Source organism: Crinia signifera, chromosome 2 (genome assembly GCF_055691185.1).
Source record: "Crinia signifera chromosome 2, ASM5569118v1, whole genome shotgun sequence".
In the NCBI taxonomy this organism is placed as follows: domain Eukaryota; kingdom Metazoa; phylum Chordata; class Amphibia; order Anura; family Myobatrachidae; genus Crinia; species Crinia signifera.
Genome location: NC_139218.1, coordinates 280,762,125 through 280,786,227, shown reverse-complemented (window position 1 = coordinate 280,786,227; position 24,103 = coordinate 280,762,125). Strand labels below are relative to the sequence as shown.

The window sequence follows — 24,103 nt, the reverse complement described above, 5'->3', positions numbered from 1 at the left end:
TCTTTCACTGTTCGCTTCTCTGACTCTACTTCCTCTTCACTACCTCTGTCAGTCGGAGTTCCGCAAGGCTCAGTCTTAGGTCCTCTGCTTTTCTCAATCTATACCTCCTCGCTTGGCAAACTAATCAGCTCTTTTGGATTTCAGTATCACTTATATGCAGATGATACTCAAATCTATCTATCAACCCCAGAGTTGTCACCAGTGGTTTTGGGCCGAGTCTCTGAATGTCTCTCTGCCATCTCATTTTGGATGTCTTCTCGCCAACTCAAACTTAATATTTCCAAAACTGAATTACTTATATTCCCGCCAACTAAGAACAGTTACCATCCTGATATCTCCATCACTGTTGACAACTCGACAATCTATCCTACCCCACAAGCTCGTTGCTTAGGGGTCACCCTCGACTCTGACCTGTCCTTTGTTCCCCACATTCAATCTGTCTCCAAATCATGTTACATGCATCTAAAAAACATATCCAAAATACGACCGTATCTCACACAAGACACTACTATATCTCTTATCCATGCACTCATTATATCCCGCATTGATTATTGCAATAGTCTCCTAACTGGTCTTCCCAAGAACAGACTCTCACCACTGCAATCCATTTTAAATGCTGCTGCTAGGCTGATCTTCCATGCAAGAAGCTCATCGTCTGCTGATCCGCTCTGCCAGTCCCTCCATTGGTTGCCTGTATATTACCGTATTCAATATAAAACACTACTACTTGCATATAAAGCTATTAACCATACTGCACCAGCATATATCTCTGCACATAAATCTATCTCACAAAAAAAAAATATATCTCACAAAATATCTCCCATCTCTCATCTGAGCAGATCACTAGCTCCCATTCACTATTACAGGACTTTCATCGGGCTGCTCCCATCCTATGGAATGCCCTTCTATGCACAATAAGACTCTCCGCTAGCCTCCAAACTTTCAAGCGTTCCCTGAAAACTCACCTCTTCAGGCAAGCCTATCATATTTAAGTTCTACACGCATAACCCTCTGAGGCACTTATGTATTATATAGCTTCCCTTCTGGACTTGTAACTTGTTGGGACTGCTATGCTATTACTGATGCCTGTCCTTGTGTTTCCCTCCTATATACCTAATAGATTGTAAGCTTGCAGCAGGGCCCTCTAACCTCCAAGTCTGTCTGTTACCCAGTTTGTTTTATCACTGTCTACTAATGTAAAGCGCAACAGAATCTGCTGCGCTATATAAGAAACTGCAAATAAATAAACAAATAAAATACAAACTCTGCACAGTTAGGGCCATGGTGGGTATCGAACCCATGACCTCAGTGCTGTGAGGCAGTAATGCTAACCATTACACCATCCATACAGCCCCTTTACATCAAAGTTAATGCCATGCAGAGCCAGCCCTAACCTAAATGACGCCCTAGGCAATATTTTGGCTGGTGCCCCCTAGCACCGCAACTAGTTCCGCCTCTGACCCTGCTCCCCTTTCCCAGTACCATCAACCCTCATCATAGCAGTGATCATTTTGGTGCTCCTACCCGCAATATTTTAAATAGAAACCGTGCACACATTCGGTGCACTGCCCAAACAGGGGTGTGTTCTTGCTGGGAAGGGGCATGGCCTCACAATAGTACCCCCAATTCACATTATGCCACACAGTAGTGCATACCTGCCAACTTCTGATGAAATGAAATAGGGACACTCGCGCGGAGCGCCCAAAAAGGGGGTGGGGCGTATGCAAACGAGGGTGCGGCTTATGCTAATTAGCCGCAACCTCATTTTCATACGAGAATAGACGCTGTGCGCATGCGCACAGCGTCTATTCTATTAGATTGGGGGGTCTCTCAACTGCCACCCCCCGCAGCGGAACAATGCCTGCCGCGGGTGGGACAGCGGGACAGGACCCGAAAATCGGGACTGTCCCGCTGTAATCGTGACAGTTGGGAGGTATGGTAGTGCAACTTTTTTCACATTATACTATGCAATGGTGTCCCTTATTCACGTTACATCACACAGTAGTACCACTTTACCTTATATACATTACTCCTCACATTATACCCTTAGAAAAAAAATTCTGAGAAAATATTGTATTTTAAGCACCTCCATGGCCACACTGCAACCCAGCACAAAGCAATGTGTGCTGGGCAGTGGAGAAGAGCTGGAGCTGCTGCTGTCACTTAAGGGGAGGGGGCCTGGGGCCCCCACTGGGCCTTTCCAACAGAATTTGGCCTGGATAATTTGTACCCCCTACCCATTTCTCTCTGCACCACTGATAATACCACACATTATTAATGTCCTTATAAACATAATGCCCCTTACACATTGTGCCAACCTTTATTAATGCCCTTCATACACATAATGACACATATAATGCCCCTTACACATATATTGCACATTATTAATGCCCTTATACACATGACACACATAATGCCTGTTACACATGTCGCACATTATTAATGCATTTATACATGACACACATAATGCCCCTTACACATATGCCGAACACTATTGGACAACCAACCCACCTGTAGACAGCACTCGCTCGCACAGCCACTAACACTTATTTGCATTGTTATGTGACCAGGACACACAAGGAGCTTCCGATGATTAAAATGATATGCAGCATGCCTATATTCTGTGTGTGACTGTGGCTGTACCTGAATATGGAATGCTATGTTACAATGATTAACATGAATACACTATTTCATATGCAGATACAGCCTCACTCACACACAGAATATAGGCATGCTGCATATCATTTTAATCAGCAGAAGCTGCTGGTGCCCCTAGGCATTCCAAATGCCCTAGGCATTTGCCTTGTTTGCCTATGCCTAGGGCCGGCTCTGATGCCATGCAAGGTTATAATAACAGAACTTAACACACCAATGAGTACAGTACAAAAATCATAGTGAAAGTGAGCAGTCTAATTATCTCTTGAACCATAAAAGTTAATGTACTGCAATAGGAGCACATTATGGATGTATGGTGCTGTATGTTTGGTACACACAGTCCAAGAATAACAGTGGACATTAGACTGTGCAATCAGCTTAATTTTGACAATAAAATTTGTACAACCTAGTGGATATATCAGTACGTATGGACTGCAATGACCAATAAATGCCTGCGATATAGATATACTGTACTTCATCACTTTGGCCACTCCCTAGGTGGCATTTTGTTTACGGTTGATTAGAGAAAAAGCAACCATTGGGCACACACAGCAGCAAACTCAAAAATTAAGAATAGTGCCACTAACCACCATTTTATCTCAGTTTCCAGGATGTTTATGTAAAGTGTGATGTATGAAAGTGCAAAGTTTTAAAATGGCCACCACTATTTATCCTCCCCAGAAAAGTTACACCAACCCACCTGAAATACCAACTCAGAGTTTAAATGAGTTATTTCTAGTATAACCAAAATCTTCCAGAGCCAAAATCACATCATGTTTATGCACCTTAACAGATGTTCAAGACGGCAAAGGGAGGGACAAGTACATACATAATTCCCACCACAAACCCACAAACTATGCATTATAGTTAGTCAACAATATCGTTAGTAATTTCCCTTGAACTCCCCAGAGCTCCAGAAGTAACGATATAGTGCATAGACACTGAATGATTTGACATAATGATAAAGATATATGGATAGCTTTACCAGTGACCACCTTGTTTTATGGAAAATGTATCGTTAGTACACACTAAACGATATTCACCTAGTCATAGGTAAAATTTCACTACGAGTACAGACGACATGGGAGGGTTGACAACGACCCTCGGGAGCACACTTTGTTAAGAATATAGTTGGTACATACTAGACAGTATGCACTATAATATTGTTCACAATATCTTGTAGTGCATATTGTTAGAAAGTACTTCATAGTGTGTTGCTTAAACTTTCAACTTACATAAGCACAAGGTTGTATGATTGGTATAATGGCTTTCAAATTCCTGTGTACCAATAGTCAAAGTCTAACAAGTGATGTGAATATGTTTCGGAAATAGGAAGAATTCATTAAGATCTGGCTTCTGAAACATGCAGCAATGATTCAAACTACTGGTAAACAAGACGTGAACTGAACGAAGAGATGGAACATAAAATAACAGGGAATTGTCCAAAGTAGGGACAGTTGAAACCCGATTTGTATGGAATGTTTACAGGAGAGGGGCATTGATGCATGTATCAACTGATTAAAAGAAGCCCATTTTCAACTTAAGTGAGGAGCGCAGTGTGGGACCATCTGGGTAGCCCGGCAGATCTTGCCATCAATGAGCCCAATTAATACCTGATGATTGTCAGACATGTCTGACAGTGGGGACACTTTAAATGTGGACTGTTCCTCAAAAGAAAGGCTTGGGAGTCCTGAAGTTAGACCTGTACATATGGCTGCGAATTTGCAGCCCTGCTGATCGAAAGACCGCAAATACACACAGTACTCTGTGCACATGCCCGTGGTCCCCTTGCAAACAGACCATGCGAAGGCAGCTTGCAAGGTGATTAACAGGCAATGGGTGTTTGGAGATGCAATACTGGACTTTTACGTGAGTGTCCCGGAAAAAGCAGGCATTCTCCGGATGTTGGGAGGGAGGGCCAGGGATGTCATCAGCGGCCTCCTTCTACCCACAGCCTTAGTTAGTCTAGACTTACTCAGCACCGTGAGCAGGGGAAAATCATCCGATGGTAAATGATATTCCACCTGTATGCACGGCTGCACTTGTGCCTGCAGCCTTGCACAGAGGCGGGGGGAGTGCAGGAGGTGTGCGTTCAGGAGGACAGTGTTTACCTGCTCCCAATACTTGCAGCTCAGTAAGCAGGTCAGAATCGGCCCTAAGTCTGGTGACCAAAGCTGTGGATGTGAAATAGAAATCAGAGTATGCTGAAGATTACGGAGATAACCCTTGGTCACGCAGTGTGATATGATGGGGCATCGATCGTTCTGCTAAAGCTGAAAGGTTGGTGTGACAAAAGGAGAAATTGGGCAAAGTGAGGGCATTCCCGCTATACTACTAGTGTAACTAGGTTTGCAGAGCTGTGCATGAGTTTCATTTGCTTCTGTGGTATAGTAATCAATGTAAAACAAAAGATGGAAGAAATATTTGTTAGGGTATCACAAAGAAATACAATTTTTGTCTTTTCCATTAAAATGCCAGACACACCTTCATTAATGTAAGTCGTTCATCTCTAGAGTTTTTCCATCTTTCTGCACTCCTATACTGTGTTAGTAGACAGACCATCCAGGTGCACCAGTGCAAAACCATTTTAATGGGGTGTGCAACAAGCACACTTCATAACTGAGCATCTGAGTGTCTAGAAGAACTCATGCTTGACAAATTATATGGTTCTATGCACCATAATGATATGATGGATGTCATACCCAGTGACCTTCCATAATAGTTCTATTATGGTATTTTCTAAACACAAACGGCAATATATATATATATATATATATATATATATATTATATATATATATATATATATACACATATATACATACATACATACATACATACATACACACACAAAAAAAAATCAAAAAAAAAAATCTTTATTTCAGCAGCTTGTGATCATACATAAAACAAACACACCAAAAATTGATGACACATGAAGATATATTATTCATACCTGTAACTGATCTCACTATGACACTCATACGTCTCCTCACAGAATCAAATGTCAAGACTTGTAGCAATTCAAACCTGGGGATCCAAACAGACATTTCAGAAATATATCCATAAACAAATAATGGGAACAGTGAATATATATACTGACAGCCCCTCTTTGCACACTAGGTCGCAAGAGAATCTCCTGGCCTCTCTTTTGCTGAAAATGCATCTTCCTTGTAACACAATGCCACACAGATGCACAAGGAGACTGTTGTTTGATTTTATACAGGACACTTGTATATCTGTGTGTGACTAAAGATGCATGCACACTAAGATCTTGGCTATATATGATTTTGACTCTGTGATTTCCCTTGAACTTCCCTGAGCTTTTTGACTATATTAGAAAACTAGACAGTATACAATGAATATAGCCAAAATTGTCTTGCCTGCATAGTCTATTTTTTCCAGTACAAGCTCAGCTCCATATACAGTCACACACAATATCTACTTGTGCATCTTAGCCCCATTGCATTGTGACCAAGATGAACTTTCAGCACAAAACCCCCCCCCCAAAAAAGGTACTTGTGTAATATCTGGACGGCCGATTATTTGATTGTATGCCTTAACTTAAGGCATACAATCAGATGCGATGCGATGCTCCATAGGATTCAATGTTAAAATGGTCCTGTTCATTTCCCCACTATCCAAGTGGGCATAGAGTTGATTTTTATATAGAGATATCGGCAGCACCGCTCCCCCTCCCCCTAGCCCTCCCACCCACCTTCCCAAGTGAGATTAAAACCCCCCTTACCCCTCCGCATGCCGCTGCTGCCGGAGTCAGGGTCCCGGCCGCAGCGCATATCTTCTCCCGGCTCCGTCTCCTCCTGCAGTTCTATAATGACCATCATAAAATGGCTGCCCCCTAAAAGCAGACAGTTTTAAAGGATGCTAGAGGAGGCCCGCGCCTCCTCTAGCATCCCCAAAAAAACTGTCTGCTGTTAGGGGGCAGCCATTTTATGATAGTTATTTTTCATTAGAAGTGAACTGAAGGAGGAGACGGAGCCTGGACAAGATCTGCGCTGCGGCCGGGACCCTGAATGCGGCGGCGGCAGCATGCGGAGGGGTAAGGGGGCTGTGTAAGTTTACTTGGGTGGGTGGGAGGGCTAGTAACTATAGCCCCGCAGATTGGCGCCCACAGTCCCTCAGCGCCTCCCCGCCACCGCGGGGGCTGCGGGGCTATAGTTACGCCACTGTGCAGCTCCTCTGCTCTATGATCTAAATGAGCCCCATAAACAGTGTTGAATACAGTATCCAAAGATATTGCAGTATATAACAGTGCAAAAACATTATTATGGCTCAGAAAGCCTGTGGTCATAACCCTTGGGGCAGATATTTACATAATGCCTGACTATACAGCTTCCAACACTACAAATGCCTATTTCACATTTTTTAAATATGAATTTCTGTTAAAATATAATAAACAACTAAAATCTTGTAATATATACAGTAGCATATATGTATTTCCCACTGCAATAGAAGTCTGACTGGCACAGGTCAATGAGCACACATCATGATAAAGTAATAATTTCTCCATAGTAAATGCTTCAGCAGCTTAACCTAAATTCATGGGTTTCTATTTCTGAATCAGTCTAACATGGCATTACTTACGGATCCTGCTGAACATGAGCTATTAAGTGCACATATATCAGCGGTAAAGAGCCATGGGACTGTAAAATTAGATGTCCAGCTCTAGCCATTTCTATTTATTTTCATTATCCTTATAATCCTTATATCAGTACAGGGAGTAATTTATTGGTAATTTTACATTATGATGACCGGTGTATCTCCTGACCCAAGATACCTACCTTTCAATGTCATTTTCCCTATTACAAATTTCCATATAATTGTCCTTTAGCCTCAGAAATGTATAGCCAAGTCTGAAAAGAGAAAGAAAGGTCATATGTTTGGGAAACCGTCAATCTGGGTAATGTATCACAGCAACAATGTGCTATGGTGGGGCAAATCCTTACAACATAGGAACTAATGTTTTATCAAATTAGGTTGAAGCAATATTAACATATCACATGTATCATATGGATGGAATGAGAAAAAACCATATAAGTTGTAGACATGAAACTAGTCACTGTGCAACTCTTTATAGAGTCATCTTCTGGCATCATGACTTTTCATCATTATTTATCTCCTCTAAAGTTCCTTACGAATGTGGTTCTTAGCGATCACCATCCCAATGTACTTAAAAGCTCTTAAGTTGACTGCCAGGCGGCTGTGCAAATGTAATTAATGGAAACATTACTTTATATAATTGTGCTAGAGCTCCAGCTGGGCAGCCTAAGCCAAAATCTACTTCACACACCGCAAGCATTAGATCCTACATGCCAGTTGTATAAATTTCATTACACACACATGGGCAGTTTTACTGGTGAGTCCGTGAGCACCCATACACATGGGTTTAGCAGTATTACAAGGGGAACAACACGTGTATTAGCCAAGGGCACCTGGAACCATTGATCAGGCCCTGGGAACTACTATAGCCATCTGCCAGGATGGAGAAGCGGTGTGCTTGGTATTTTCCCATCTTGTGTAGGCAGTTTCTACCATCAAGACGGCAACAAAGACAACAGCTATATTGTGTGTCCTGCAGCTGAACTAAATCCCAGTCCATGGTGAAGACCCTTCTCATTACTGTAATTCCCCACCACCATTGCAAATAGTTATAGTTTCATATTTGTAAAAAGAGAAGAGAATTATAGATTCACCCTCAGGTGCACACAAATATACAAGTGGCATATACCAAATTAATCAGTGCACTTTTGAGAAGTGGTTTAATTACATCATATTGTGATTCAGAAGCGCTATCATGCAAAAAAGACACTCTGGACAAGGCTCACTCATGCTAGGTCTCTTGTTCCACATGGCATATTGAGGCAAGGTGTACAAGGACACATCTTTAGGTGAGGGGTAGAAAACAGAGCTAGCAGAGAGCAGCCATCTCTACCCGCTATCAGCATCCCATCATGTATCCTAGCTCAGCTACTAATAAATTAATTTACAAACAATGTATTCAAATTTGTTTGAATACATTCACCCCAGAGGCTAATGGTACTCATATGATGTCACATGAAAACTGGAAGAAGGAAGTTGCTGGCAGCCATGTCAGATTTGGGCAATCAACCCAGTCAGTGAACCGTATACATTCAATTTGGCCAAAATACATGTAATTAACTTTGGAGCACACCTGACTGGTTAAAAAGAACTACTGCCAGATTTGACAAGAAATGGGTACTTTAAGAATCTCATTATTTTCATTAAAAAAGCAGGGAGGCTGCTCATCCGGAGTGACTAGAAGTGACTACTGTGCAATAGTTTCCCAATACAAGGGGCAGACTGTGGTAATCAATCCCCTAAGGCAAGATATTTATTACTAGCCCTCACTGGGAAAACAGCACTGGAGCATTTCTAAAAACTGCAGCTTTACAGAGACTTATTACTGATTGAAACATGCCATTTAGAGAATATTACTTATGTGCCACAAATGCTTACCTTTGTATACCTTCAACCAAAGCAACTTCATCAGGTGAGGAGGAAATGTACACACTGGATTTGCCTGACTGGCTAGATTTTCTTTCTCCATCTATGTGGTCTTCATCTTTCACCTGCACAGTATGGCATAGGCAGAGAGCACGGAAGAACAGGTCTTCCCTTTCCTGGGAGTAAAAAGATCATCAACATTAAGTTTTCAGCAACTACTATGTTGTGCTGTAAAAATATAATCTTGGTGCACTTAATAGAAGCATCTTATATAAGCATGTTAAAACCATGGGATTTCTAGCAATAAGAAGCACAGCAGCACGCTGTAAAGTTAGCTTCCACTCACCCCTCCGCTTGCCGCCACCGGGTCTGCAGGACCAGCAGATCTAATAGCCTGCAGTCCCAGCGCTCTTCCTGCTGCTAATGAAAACTGTCTACATGAAAATGGCTGCCCCTAACAGCAGACCTCCTCTAGCATCTTCAAAACCTGTCTGCTGTAAATGGAACACACATTGTTTTAGGGACATTTTTCATTAGCAGCAGCAAGAGGAGCACCGGGAGTTGGTCTCCAGGTTACAGCAGACAGCAGCAATGCAGCGATAGCCCCACAGACCCCCCGCTCCCACATTTACTCAGAGCCTCACCACCACCGCGGGGTCTGCTATTGTTGCACCACTGACAGTGGATGTTATGTGGATATGTGTTATGTGGATGTTATGTGTATGAACTCAGAAAATAAAAAAAAACAGCCTAAGCAACACAAGTCCATAAAGGGGAACACAAAATAAGCAAAAAAATAAAATAAATGTGGTTCAGCAAGATAAAAATTCTTCAAAACCATACTGGTTCTACATTACTGATTAAAGCACAGCATGATTACCGGTTATTAAACTATATTGTCCAGGCTATTACTTTATTAGTACACCTAATTAGATGGCTTATTTTCAAAGTTTCATTATATCGGGTTCATTTTTCTGCCTTTGTAATGATGTATCATAGCATCATACATTTCTGATGGCAGATTAGAACCGCTGCTCCTTTTGAAAGGTTTCTTTCCTGAAAAGTGTTTGCAGCCAGGGAAATATTAAAAACAGTAAACGCTCTACGGCATATAAGTGCACTGCGCCAAAGGCAGGAAAAAGTTTAAACATCAAAAGAAACCTTGGCTAACAATACTACTGCTGCTTCCTATTCACTAGAATGAGTGCAAATAGCACAAGCAGGGCCGTTGTAAGGCTTCTCAGCACCCTAGGCAAAACTTTAACCTACTGCCCCCCCCCCCATACTGCCTCCAAGAACCACTTTCCAACCCCTTAATGCATAATTGCCTAACATTCTGGAATGGCAGGGACCCTCCCAAAATTGAGTGGTCCTCCCAGCCCCTCAGGTAGGTGGGGAAGACCTCTGCTTTCTCTGGAGGCCCCCAGCACCCTCCCCTTTGCCACCCACAACAGAGTACAAGAAGAGAGGGCAGCAAAGTAGGGAAGTATGCCTCAAGAGAAAGTATGGAGGTGAGGTTTTAGAGGTTCCACAGCAACCACCTGCATGAAGTACAACAAGGATCCTCACAGACATTCTTGATTTTTTGATAGGCAGACTTGGTGGCGCCCCCCTAGATCCTGGAGCCCTAGGCAGCTGCCTAAAGATGCCTAGTGGTAGAGCCGGCCCTGAGCGCAAGTGATTATAAACTTCTAAGTTGAGGGTTTGTGTGAGCCTTGCATAGTTCAGTTAGGTAGTGAAACAGTTAACAGGTTAGACCAGGGGTTCCCAATCTTTTTTGAATCACGGCACCCCTAGGCCAAAAAAATGTAGAAAAGAAAAATAAAATTAAGTGAATTGTGTTTATATGTGATCCTTAGGTTCAGTTATATTGTAAAGGGTTCTGTTTGTACACATATTTTATGATTGGCAGTCACCAGAACTGGTTTTGTCCATAAATAATTGGCCATAAATAATTTTAGATGGTCTTGTACCACCAACCCGAGGCACCCCTGCAAGTGTCCCGAGGCCCCCCCGGGGAGCCACGGCACACAGTTTGGGAACCACTGGGTTAGACTGTGGGTAATTTAAATAAGGGGAGTGTCAGGGAGGGGTTAAACTGACATTTTGTGAGATGCACTAGAATATTCCATCTCTTTCTGGGCCGTTGTTTGGCGGGAAAGAACGGTAGTAACAGTGGCTATTGCGCTGCTGTTTTTAGGGTGCGCTCTTTGCCCAATACATTGTATAAAGTGGCTTTCCTACCGGGGGTCATTGGGGAGAGAGTTGGAGACCCGACATTTGTTGGCGTTGCCAATAAATTAAAGAATACCATGTCGTTGACATGAGTGTCGGCGTTAAGTCGTAAGGTCACTGTGGGTCTGGCCATTCTTTCTTATTGCCACCATATTTAGTTTAAAGATTTAAATAAATTCTGGTTGACCAATTTTAAAAGGCATTTCAGTTGTCCATGTGATTATATCTAGTTATAATAGTTAATTAGTGTTAAGTTTATTGTGCAATGATGTCACACAACACACATCTACCAATACAAAGTTTATGATATAGATCACTCAATACAGCAGATTCTGTCCTACAAGAAAAGATAGAAAGGTAATAATAGCAGGGTGTATACTGTACATTTAGGCACATGCATGTCTATTCATTAAATAACAATTTAAGATATTGTAATTAATCTATTTATTATATTGTTAATAATAATAATAATAATAATAATAATTAAATACTTTTCCTCCAGCTCCTGGGGATGAATCAATCATGTCAATTCCCATACAGTCATGCAGGATCTGCCCATTGCAGATAACATGTGGTATGTACACATGACCTTCAATGCAGCACTCAATAAACTCCATGTTGTTTTCGGTCAGTGTTCCAGTCTTGTCTGTAAATATATACTCAACCTATAGAACCAGAATCGAGTAAAGAGAGTAAAATTTTAGTGATTTTTATGTCTGAATCTAATCATTACATTTAATTGGGACAATCCTTAAAAAACATGTTCCATTTGTGAAACTCTAGAACACAATAACATTGAATCCAATAACTAACTTTAACTTTGTGCTCATTTTAAAACAGTGTTACAGCATGCTCCCAATGCCTCCCTGTAGCATTAAGTTCTGTGTACTTAATGAGCATGCCCATATTATAGTATTTGTATACAGTTCTTTCGATTGATTTTTTTTTTAAACTATTTGTGTTCAAGCAGGTTTACCAGGCTTTAATTACTTGTCTGGTATGGTTACATCTGATGCAACCACAACAGGCTGGGCTTTCCCTGACATGGTCAGATCTGATGTGACTAGTCAGTCCCCACTGATCAGTTTCCAGCTCTTCTCCCTTAACATAGTAAAAAATAAAAAATTAATTATAAAAGCATTTTTTCAAAAATGTCCCCAAAATTTTAATATTGTATAATTATCACATTTTACAAATTATAGCTATGTAAACTTGATATTACATTTTTTGCTTAAGTATACTGAATCAGTTTTAAAATAGCTCTTTTTATATAATAAAAAAAAAGAAAATATACAAAAAATATTTCTTAAAATCCAATCAAACCCCACCTCACACACACCCCGGCATCAGCAAGTGTGTCAGCAGGTGGGAGTTGACGAGGGTCCTCTGAGCTGCCTAGATGATGTGGGGGTCATTACCAACGAGGGCCCTTCGGAGTGATATCTTTTACTTTCTCATCTAGGGGTTTATTCTAATTTAATCGGTCCCCCGCACGTTCACGTTTTTAGCATCTGGGCATGTGCAGTTATGAGCATGTGCAGACGATTGGTGGGAGTGGGCACGTCGAAGTACAGGTTCGCTGTCCTGCGTGTACCTAGCTTTGCGGGGGGGGGGGGGGGGGGCACAGGGTGTCAGTGGGTGGTCCCCATGGCAATGACCCAGTGAAGTGGGTGCGGGCAGCTGACTACACCAGATGTCAGCTGCCCATCCTGTCCTTGTATCAAGCGCTCATAGATCTCAGATACCACAGAGTTGACCATTGTATGATTTCTCCCCCGCACCCAAGGCTGCGAATGGATGATTATGTAAATCGGCCAGAATAAGGTCCCTAGTGTGTAGGGGGGCTTAGCTTTGCACTTCGGTAAAACCATATTGTGCGGCTGCTGAGGCAGATTTATTTAAGCTGGGGCACAGCCTCTCCCAAATCTAATTCCCCCCCCCTCGCAGGCATGCAAATGGATGTGGTGTCTCAGATATGCGGGCGCCATGTCTGGGGAGTGGGCGGGCAGCTGACATCCGCTGACGTCAACTGCCTGAATGCCCATGATACGCTGGGCATTCCCATGGCTGCACCCCCTGCCACACACCCGCACTGTTGATTGCAAGCGCCCGGCAAATAATCTATTAACCGCCGCCGCTCGCACAAAGCAGCTGCACATGCGCATACATGAGAATTGCGATTACACGCAGGGAAGCATGGAAATAGAATAACCCCCTATATGGAAATCCCAAAGTATTGACCATACACGCAAAAAATAATAAATGTAGTTGCACCACATCATAGTTTGTTCCAGGTACATAGGTACTGGCATTTTCTGATATGCTAACAAGCCAGAATCATTAACCCCTTCCCGCCGCAGCCTGTTTTTGCCTTCCTGACAGAGCCCTTTTTTTCAAATCTGACATGTATCACTTAAGTGGGGATAACTTTTTTTTGCTTTTACTTATACCAGTGATTTTGAGATTGTTTTCTCGTGACACATTGTACTTCAAATTAGTGGTAAATTTGGGTCGATACAGTCTGTGTTTTTTTGTGAAAAATACCAAAATGTCGTAAAAAATGAAAAAATTAAGCAATTTTCAAAATGTTAAATTTTCTGCTTGTGAGACAAATAATCATACCACTCAAAATAGTTAATAACTAACATAGACCATATGTCTACTTTATGTTTCCATCATTATTTCAACTTCCTTTTAAATTTTTTGGACACTAGGAGGCTTAAAATATGAATAGCAAATTCTCAAATTTTCAAGAAAATTTCAAACACTGATTTTTTTTAGGGACCAGTTCAGTTCTGATGTGACTTTGAGGGACTTGTATGTGAGACACCCCCATAAATGATGCCATTTCAAAAACTGCACCCCTCACAGTATTCAAAACAGCATTTTGGAAGTTTGTTAACCCTTTAGGTGTTTCACAGGAATTAAAACAAAGTGTAGGTGAAATTTCAAAATTTCATTTTTTTTGCAGATTTGCAATTTTAATACATTTTTCTAAGGAACACAGTAGATTTTACTAGAGAAATGTGACTAAAAATTGATTCCCCCAATTCTTTTGTTTTCATAAATATCCTATATGTGGCCCTAGTGTGCACGTTGACCAAACCACAGGCTTCATAATAGAAGGAGCACCTACTTGATTTTGGAGCCTCCTTTTTATGAGATTATTTTTTAGGCACCATGTAGGTTTCTAGGCACCATAAGATGCTAAAAGTTAGGAACCCCCCCACAAGTGACCCCATTTTGCAAACTACACCCCTCAGGGAATTCATCTAGGGGTATAGTGTACATTTCAAACCCCCAGGGGTTTCACCAATTGTGGTACAACTGGGCAGTGAAAATGAAAAATTACATTTTTTACACAAAAATGCAGTTCTGGCTCACAATTTTTCATTTTCCCAAGGAATGAAGGAGACAAAGCACCCCAAAATCTGTGCCCCAATTTCTCCCGAGTACGGCAATGCCTCACATGTGACCAAAAAATACCATTTGGGTGCATGGCAGGACTCAGAAGGGAAGGAGTGATTTTTGGATTTTGCAGCTCAGATTCTGGTGGAATGTTGGTGGGTGCTATGTCGCATTAGCAAGACCCCCGAAGCACCAATACAGTGGAACCCCCCCACAAGTGACCCCATTTTGCAAACTACACCCCTCAGGGAATTCATCTAGGGCTATAGTGTACATTTCAAACCCCCAGGGGTTTCACCAATTGTGGTACAACTGGGCAGTGAAAATGAAAAATTAAATTTTTTACACAAAAATGCAGTTCTGGCTCAAAATTTTTCATTTTCCCAAGGAATGAAGGAGACAAAGCACCCCAAAATCTGTGCCCCAATTTCTCCCGAGTACGGCAATGCCTCATGTGTGACCAAAAAATGGCAGGACTCAGAAGGGAAGGAGTGATATTTGGATTTTGCAGCACAGATTCTGGTGGAATGTTGGTGGGTGCTATGTCGCATTAGCAAGACCCCCAAAGCACCAATACAGTGGAACCCCCCCACAAGTGACCCCATTTTGCAAACTACACCCCTCAGGGAATTCATCTAGGGCTATAGTGTACATTTCAAACCCCCAGGGGTTTCACCAATTTTGATACAACTGGGCAGTGAAAATGAAAAATTAAATTTTTTTACACAAAAATGCAATTCTGGCTCAAAATTTTTCATTTTCATAAGGTATGAAGGAGAAAAAGCACCCCAAAATCTGTGCCCCAATTTCTCCCGAGTATGGCAATGCCTCATATGTGACCAAAAAATACCAGTTGGGTGCATGGCAGGACTCAGAAGGGAAGGAGTGATTTTTGGATTTTGCAGCTCAGATTCTGGTGGAATGAATGGTGGGTGCTATGTGGCATTAGCAAGACCCCTAAAGCACGGTGAAATTATGAACCTAATAATCCATAGATGTGTGGTATATTTTAAAACACTCCTTTATACATAGGCCGGGTTTGTCGGGGCAAGTTTCACAGTGGAAAATAGTATCCTTTCTTATTCCCTTTTTATAGCAGTTTTCTGCTATATCTCAGTTTTATTGCTCACTTTCTCTAGTGGGAGAGGGGCATTGGGTGCGGTCTTAATTACTGAAGTTAGAAACAGCTTTTACAGATCTACTTATTAGAGTATTGGAGGCTGACTAAGCCTTGGCTGGCTATAGAAATCTGGCTTTAGAAATTTTGTCAGAATTCAAAGTAGGAAGATTCTAAGTAGGAATATACAACCGCACACTGTCGCCTAGACTTAGCCTGGACTTAAACTGGACAGAAACTGAAGGAAACTACAATCAACACAAGTGCAACTCTTAACTGCTAAAACTTTGAATATTACTCTTTCTGCTTGCATTTGCACTGTCTGTTTTAAAAATGCCCAGCTGTACCTCTAATGACTTTAGCTCTCCTGCTCTTCCATTGATAATAGGTGTCCCCCAACATTTTATTCTTGGCCCTCTTCTTCTCTGTCTCTACATGTCCTCTCTGGGTGAGCTTATTTGCTCACTTAACTTCCACTACCACCTCTATGCTGATAATACTAAAATCTACCGATCCTTTCCTGATCTCTCTCCCTCTATCCTCACTCATATCTCCAACTGTCTCTCTGCTGTCTACTCTTGGATGACCCAGCACTTTTTTAGACTTAAAATATCAAAGACTAAGCTGACCTCTTCCCACCCTCCTGCATAAAACCTGACAATCTCTCAACCTAACCTGTCTAAGCTCACTTCTTCGCCTTCTGTGTCACCCCAGTCTGTCTAACCCTCCCCTTTAGAATGTAAGCTCTCACGAGCAGGGCCCTCTCTCCTTATGTGCCTTTCTTAGAATATATAAACCTCTGCCACCCTGATAATTGCTTCAGTGTCCTGTCCCCTGGTGCACCTATCCATATTAACCATGTACTTGTCCGAAACTGTCTTGTACTGTAATTTGTTATGTGTTTTTGATTATAACTATGCTCTGTAAAGCGCTGCGGAATCTGTGTGCGCTATATAAGAAACTGTTAATAAATAAATAAATAAATATAGCAAACTTTGCACCTTTTTTGTGTCCTGCCCTTTCTTGCAGTGGAGGGGATTTCGTTAGGAAAATGCTGCCCTGGTACAATACGGGGGCCAGTACTAGAAGTACTGGGGCCCTCTGCCTGCTGGTTCCCAAATATTAGGCCCTTTATGACTTCCTCTTGAAAGTGCATAAATGTCCCCCTCTGGCTGGTAGAACGGAATAGCACGTAAGCGTTATACAGTGCCATCTGGATGATATACACGGCCAGCTTCTTGTACCAGATTTTTGTTTTCCGCAGGGCACTGTAAGGCTTCAGTACCTGATCTGAAAGATCCACTCCGCCCATGTACCTATTGTAATCTAGGATACAATTAGGTTTTGAGGTGTGGGTACTGGTACCTCGTACAGGGACGGAGGTGGTACTGTCTCCATGAATTGTTGTCAGTATAAGGACATCCCTCTTGTCCTTATATTTGACCAACAACATATTTTCGGTGCATATTCCCCTGCTTTCACCCCTTCTCAGTACTTGGGCAATGTGCGTTTTTGGGAGGCCTCTTTGGTTCTTGCGCACAGTACCGCAAGCTGCTGTACCTCTTGAACCAAGGGCCTTAAACAGGGGGATGCTAGTGTAAAAGTTATCCACATAGAGGTGATAACCTTTATCCAGGAAGGGGTGCACTAAATCCCAGACAATTTTTCCACTAACACCTACGAGGGAGGGGGGGCATTCTGGCGGTTCAATTCTTGAATCCTTCCCTTCATATACCCTAAACCTGTGGGTGTACCCTGAGGTGCTTTCAAACAGTTTATACATTTTTATGCCATACCTTGCCCTCTTACTGGGAAGGTACTGGCGGAATTTAACCCTTCCTTTAAAATGTATAAGGGACTCGTCGATACAAATAAATTTTTCAGGGATGTACATCTCTGCAAATTTGGCACTGAAATGATCAATGACCGGCCTGACTTTGAATAGCCGGTCAAAGGTGGGATCATCTCTGGGTGGGCACTGTGCATTATCGGTGTAATGTAAAAATTTAAGTATTATCTCAAAACGAGTCTGAGTCATGGCCATACGGTAAAGTGGGGTGCTGTACAGAACATCTGTACTCCAATATTGCCTAATTTCTGGCTTTTTTACTATGCCCATATGTAACACCAGACCCCAAAACGTCATCATCTCTACTGCATCTACAGGGGTCCACCTAGCAAATGATGACGTGGGGTTTTGAGCAATAAACTGCTGGGCATATAAATTACTTTGGTCCACCATTAAATTTATAAAATCATCAGAGAAAAATAATTTGAAAAAGTCAATTTCTCTGAGACCTGTGGAATCAAATTGGATTCCTGAGATGGCCAAAAACTCAGGAACCTGGGGCTCAAAATTGTCTGGTGGTGGGGTCCATACGGGATCAATCATTTGGGGGGGGGGGGTCTCAGCTGCTCTACGGGGGTGTCTTTGAGGGGTCCCTCATCACCAGAGGAGGAAGAGGAGCTTAAGACGAATCCTTCAAATTCCCCGCTTGCATCACTGGCTGTGTCAGAGTCAGAGGCAAGCATGGCATATGCCTCCTCCGCTGAATACATTCTTCTGGATGACTGGGATGACATTTGTGATGACATTTGGGATGACATTTGGGATGCCATTTTTATTTTTGTGTTTCTGTAAGTGTAATGTTTCAACACGTGTATAGTGTAGGGGGGGGGTACAAACTTTATTTCAACACGGGGGGTATGTAGTGTGTAGTGTGTATGTAGTGCAGAAAAAAAAAATACTTTATACAGGAATTTGATCCCAATAAAAAAAAAAAAAAATTGAAGGGGTAAAAAAAAAAAAAAAAAAAGGTCCTGCGCCAAAAATTGAGCACAGATGTTGGTCAGTAACGTCCGTCACTGAACAGCGCTCAAAGTCAAAGGCAACAGGACACCCACAAAAGCAACGTGGGTGTAAAAACAATTTAAAAAAATATACCACAGCACTCTCCAAAAAAAAAAAACAATTTAAAAAAACTGCAGAAAAAAAATGATATCAACCCTGTGCCAAAAATGCTGTTTAGTGATTGTACGTCACTGATCAGCGCTCAGCGGCCACAGGACACCCACAAAAGCAACGTGGGTGTAAAAACAAAACCCCACTGCACTCTCCAAAAAAAAAAAAAACTGCAGATCTGTGATGCAGTGATGCAACACTGATTAGCAGTGAGGGGCAGCAGGCACACAACTGTGGGTGCAACCTGACAGGGTATATATAAAAAAAAAAACCCTGGACCCCCAAAAAGTTGCTTATTAATTAATTTAAACTGATCAGCACAAAGGGGGGGGGGGCAGCAGGGGGGGCAGCAGTCAGTTGCACACGCAGCACAACCTTTGGTGCAACTGACAGGTATATATATAAAAAAAAAAACCTGGACCCCCAAAAAGTTGCTGATCTTAATTAATTTAAACTGATCAGCACAAAAGGGGGGGCAGCAGGGGGGGCAGCAGTCAGTTGCACAGGCAGCACAACCTTTGGTGCAACTGACAGGTATATATATAAAAAAAAAACCTCTGCACCCCCAAAAAGTTGCTGATCAGCTCAGATATAGTGATCAGCACAAAAGGGGGTGCAGCAGACACAAAATATAGCACTCTCTATCACTCTCTGTCACTATCTCTCACTATCTCTCACTATCTCTGACTATCTCTCACTATCTGTGACTCTATAACACTGCAGCAGCAGCACACAGGAAGTCACAAGATCCAGGAAGCATCCAGCTGCTGGCAGCACGCTACCAGCGGTGATCAGGTAAGTATCAGGCAAGGTTCAGGTATGTATAGCACGACAGAGTGGCCGGTGACCGCTCTGCACGCAATTCCAGACCGGAATGGCGTCTGCAGCGCAGTCACCGTTAGTTTAAATGGCGCGCCATGGCTGTGATTGGTCCGTCGGTCCGACGGACCAATCACAGCCTTGGGGGCAGGTGGGGTGAGGTGTCGTCGTCACCGATGACCCCTTCATGCCCCCTCACACCCGGCGGTGATTGACACCTGTGTTACCGAGCGTCTGATTCGCCGGTAACACAGGAAAACGCTGCGAATGGCTGTTCACATTGAACAGCCAATCACAGCGATCGCCGACGGTGGGGCGGCATCGCCGCCCCCCCTGGGCATGCAGGGACAGCAGACATCGTCCCTCTGTCACTGCGTCTCTAGACGCAGTGGCACTTTGAAGTCATGACGTATATATACGTCATGTGTCGGGAAGTACATCCCGGCCATGACGTATATATACGTCAAATGTCGGGAAGGGGTTAATATCCATGTAGATTAGCCTTTCATCATTGCTATTATTTACACACCTAATGCATTGGATCATAGCAATTAATATATTACATAATTGTAATATACAGAAATGTATGTAATTACTGTCTGGACCCATTGTTTATAAATGGAAAAACCTACTATTATAAACAGCAAAAGTGATTAACACCACTGAGATTACTGGAAGCATTCGAAACAGAAGGTGCTAATTATACCCATACACTCACACCTCTCATAGCAATGTTCCTGTATATTTACAAATCACGCACAATATGGCACATAAATACCAGATGGTTTCATTCACGTGGCTATATATACACTGGAAAACATATGTGAAATCATTTGCGAACTGCTCACATTGATGTACACTAATTACAGCAAAACTACTCATATTAGAGCAGATCTATCTATCTATACATAGACACACATATACATACCCATATTGCCAGGCGCCCTATGGTATTTAAGTGGTGATTCCGGTCTCTCTAAGCTTTATTATTCACTAGCTGAGCCGCCCGGCGTTGCCCGGGAAACCCTTGGGGTTTCTTTATTTCCAAAATTGCTGAAAAATGTCATCTTACAATATGCTGTGCCAAAGACCTAAGATTGTAATTTGTTATAGATTCCACCATAATGTTAGAATGTGTTTGCATTGATACTCAATGTAGGCAATGAAATCAGGTGTGGTGTTGTTGTTTGAAACACAACGCTCCTGAGTTGATAACTTGTATGTGTTGATGAATTCCACATCCACTCCTGAGATTTAGCACCTACTGTATGACATATCCTCCAACATCTGAGGGTCAGAAATCGGTACAAAATCAGAAAGGGACGTGGCCACGCCTCCATTTCTATACTTTCAAATTGTACAGTTTCTAGGGTGTGTAATTACATGCGCTGAGTGCAAAGGGACTGGGGTGGGCGTTACTTACCCCACCATAATTAATTAAAAATTCACTGCTCCCTGCCACTGCCACTCCCCTCACCGAACCTGCAGCAGTCTCTGAGGTCTGGGGATCTGTAAAGCACATGCACCGGGCATCTCTACCAAACAGTGGGGCAGCCCCTGAGTGTGAGAGCAGGTCCACGGGCCTGGGCACATGATGTCATGACGCGACGCACGCTACCCGCACCATGTAATGCCCCACTGGGAATGGGTGCAATGGGCCAAATTCTTCCCTACACCCGCCGAGCCAATCCACCGACCCAGCCATCGCAATCATCAATGGGTGCATTGATAAGGTTTGAGTGTAAGAAGTTGAAGAATGAGACTGAGAAACAGAATTGCCATGTTACAAAGTGTACAATTTACTCAATACATCGTGAAAAAAATGTAAGTGTACATAGAAGTACAATCAAGAAATGAAATTAGGATTAAAAAATAAGTTCTGATTCAAACTGATAATTGTTTGGATGGGGTGGGTTGTGAAACAAATCTATAGGTGGGGGTATGGATATTGTGGGCATAATTGGTGTTTGTTACACCTACATGGGGCCCTCAATTGATGGGATTTTCACTACAGTGTCGCGGTCACATTGTCACCATAGGAGGATTCCCAATTGGGGTCCAGGTGGTTTTTTAGGGACCCTTTACAATCCTGTAGGTCTCTTCTCCTTGAGCTTACAGTCTCCCTTAATGATAGTCAATCACTGAGGGAGACCATAGGCTCCAGGAGAAGAGACCAACGGAATTGTAAAGGGGTCCCTAAAAGACCACCTGAACCCCAATTGAAAAACCCCCTACGGTGACACTGTAGTGAACATTTCTCATCATCTGGGTACCCCCTGTAGGTGTACCAAAGACCAATTATGCCCACAATATCCATACCCCCTCCACCTATAGATTTGTTTCGCGACCCACCGCCATCCAAACAATTATCAGTTTGAATCATAATTTCTTTTTTAATCCTACTTTTATTTCTTGATTGTACTTCTATGTACACATATTTTTTTCACATTTTATTGAGTAAATTGTACACTATAACATGACAAATCTTCCTCTCAGTCTTATTCTTCAACTTCTTACACTCATAACATTCAAACAAATGCATTCAGCACTCATGCCCATCGACCAAACATTATCTATGAACCAAAAGAGTCTGGGAAACCCTTAAGGCAGAGCAGTGCCTGATATCCAACTGAATAACAGGGTGAGTGCAGTGTACCCACTTTGTATTGATCAATGGGTGCATTGGCCAGGACAAAGATTTCTCAGTGCAACTGGAGGATTGGAGAGACGGATATGGGGAACAAAGTAGAAATGGTACATTAGGTACAGTTTTTATTTGCCGGTACAGACTGTTAAATAAACGGCAAATTATTTTTTATGTGTTCTGTGTGTTTGTGTGTGTTGTACTGTTTTTGTGTGTGTGTTGTAATTTATGTGGTTTTGTGTGTTATATTGTATGTATCTGTCCAATGCGTAAGTGTGTGAGGTGTGCTATGTATATACAGTATGTGTGTGTTGTGTCTTTGTGTATCTGTGCAAAGTTTAAATATGTGTTTTGTGTGTGTTGTACTGTTTTTTGGGTGTGTGTGGTGAATGTGGGTGTGTGTTGTGCTGTTAGAGGTATGTTATGTGTGTGTATCTGTGCAATGTTTAAGTGTGTGTTCTGTGTATTGTACTGTTTTTGTGTGTGTGTTGTAGTGAATGTTGGTGTGTGTTGTCCTGTGAGTTGTGTGTTATGTGTGGGTGTGTTGTGTTGTGTATATCTGCCGAATGTGTAAGTTTGTGAGGTGCGCTACGTATATATGTGTGTGTAGTGTGCTGTGCATATCCTGGCAATGTTTAAGTGTGTGTGTTCTCAGTGGCGTAGCTTGGTTTGGGGCGCCCCCCCCCCGCCGTTAATGGGGGGGCGCCTCCCCCCCTCCCCGCCTGCCTCCCCACCCCGGCGTTAATGGCGGGGCGCCTCCCCCCCTCCCCACCCCGGCTGCCGGTGCCCCCCCCCCCCCCATCGCCGCAGGCTTACCTGTCTGCGCGTCTCGGCTCCCCTCCAGGCTTCAATTAATAATTCTATGCAGAAGGACCACGATAAAATGGCCGCCCCCATACCACAAACAGTTTCAGAGAACTGTCTGCTTTATGGGGCGGCCATTTTATCGTGGTCCGTCTCCATAGAATTGATTGAAGCCAGGAGTTGTGTGTTTGTTGTACTGTTTTTGGGTGTGTGTTGTAGTGTGTATGGATTTGTATTGTACTGCATGCGGTGTGTTTCCAGCGATTTCAGCCCCTATCTCCCCCGTGTGTACACAGCTTAAGTGTGTGAGGTGCTCTACGTATAAATGTGTGCGTATGTGGTGTACTGTGTGTGTGTGTGCGTGTACAATGTGTACGTGTGTGTGTGTTATGTGTGGTCTATGTATATCCTCAATTATTTCCTAATTGTTGAAAAACTTCACCATAATGTTAGAATGTGTCTGTCATACTCAATGACAGCAATGAAATCAGGTGTGGAGTTGTTCCTTCGTCCACGGTTTCCCAGATCGTCGATCTTTTCCCCAGATCATCAATGAAGGAAAATTAAAACTTGGTGTTTTTTAAAATTCGAAGTGAAATTTCCCAAAACCGGCTTCGAGGTGCACACCACCGGGTCCAGAGGTATCTTGTTGCCAAATTTGGTGTCTCTGAGTGCCACGGTGTGTCCGCAATGCGACGGACACGCACACACACACACACACGCACACAGACTCTTCAACTTATTATATAGATACACAATGAGTTTTAAAAATAAAACATTTAAAACACTTTTTCCATATCCAGTTCTTGTCAGAGATGTAATTTTCACAAGATTAAGGGTGAAACATGGACATGGTCCATGGACAAATGACGTCCATAATAATAATAATAATAATAATAATAATAACTGTTCCGCTTGTTTGTTCCTGGTTCCCATATTTTACTGTAGGATAAGAATTTTTATTCAGATATGTATTC

At 42.5% G+C, this 24,103-nt stretch overlaps 1 protein-coding gene across 1 annotated transcript in view; it reads right to left on the bottom strand.

The window, feature by feature from the left end:
- ATP11A (ATPase phospholipid transporting 11A) overlaps window positions 1–24,103 on the bottom strand; it is a 177,036-nt gene that overhangs the window by 52,118 nt on the left and 100,815 nt on the right. Inside the window, exons 13-16 of the mRNA XM_083170799.1 lie at window positions 11,864–12,037; window positions 9,150–9,313; window positions 7,454–7,525; window positions 5,608–5,681 (exon numbers count right to left, since the gene is read on the bottom strand). Of these exons, the coding sequence (XP_083026925.1) occupies window positions 5,608–5,681; window positions 7,454–7,525; window positions 9,150–9,313; window positions 11,864–12,037 (484 nt within the window). The remainder of the gene's footprint in view (window positions 1–5,607; window positions 5,682–7,453; window positions 7,526–9,149; window positions 9,314–11,863; window positions 12,038–24,103) is intronic.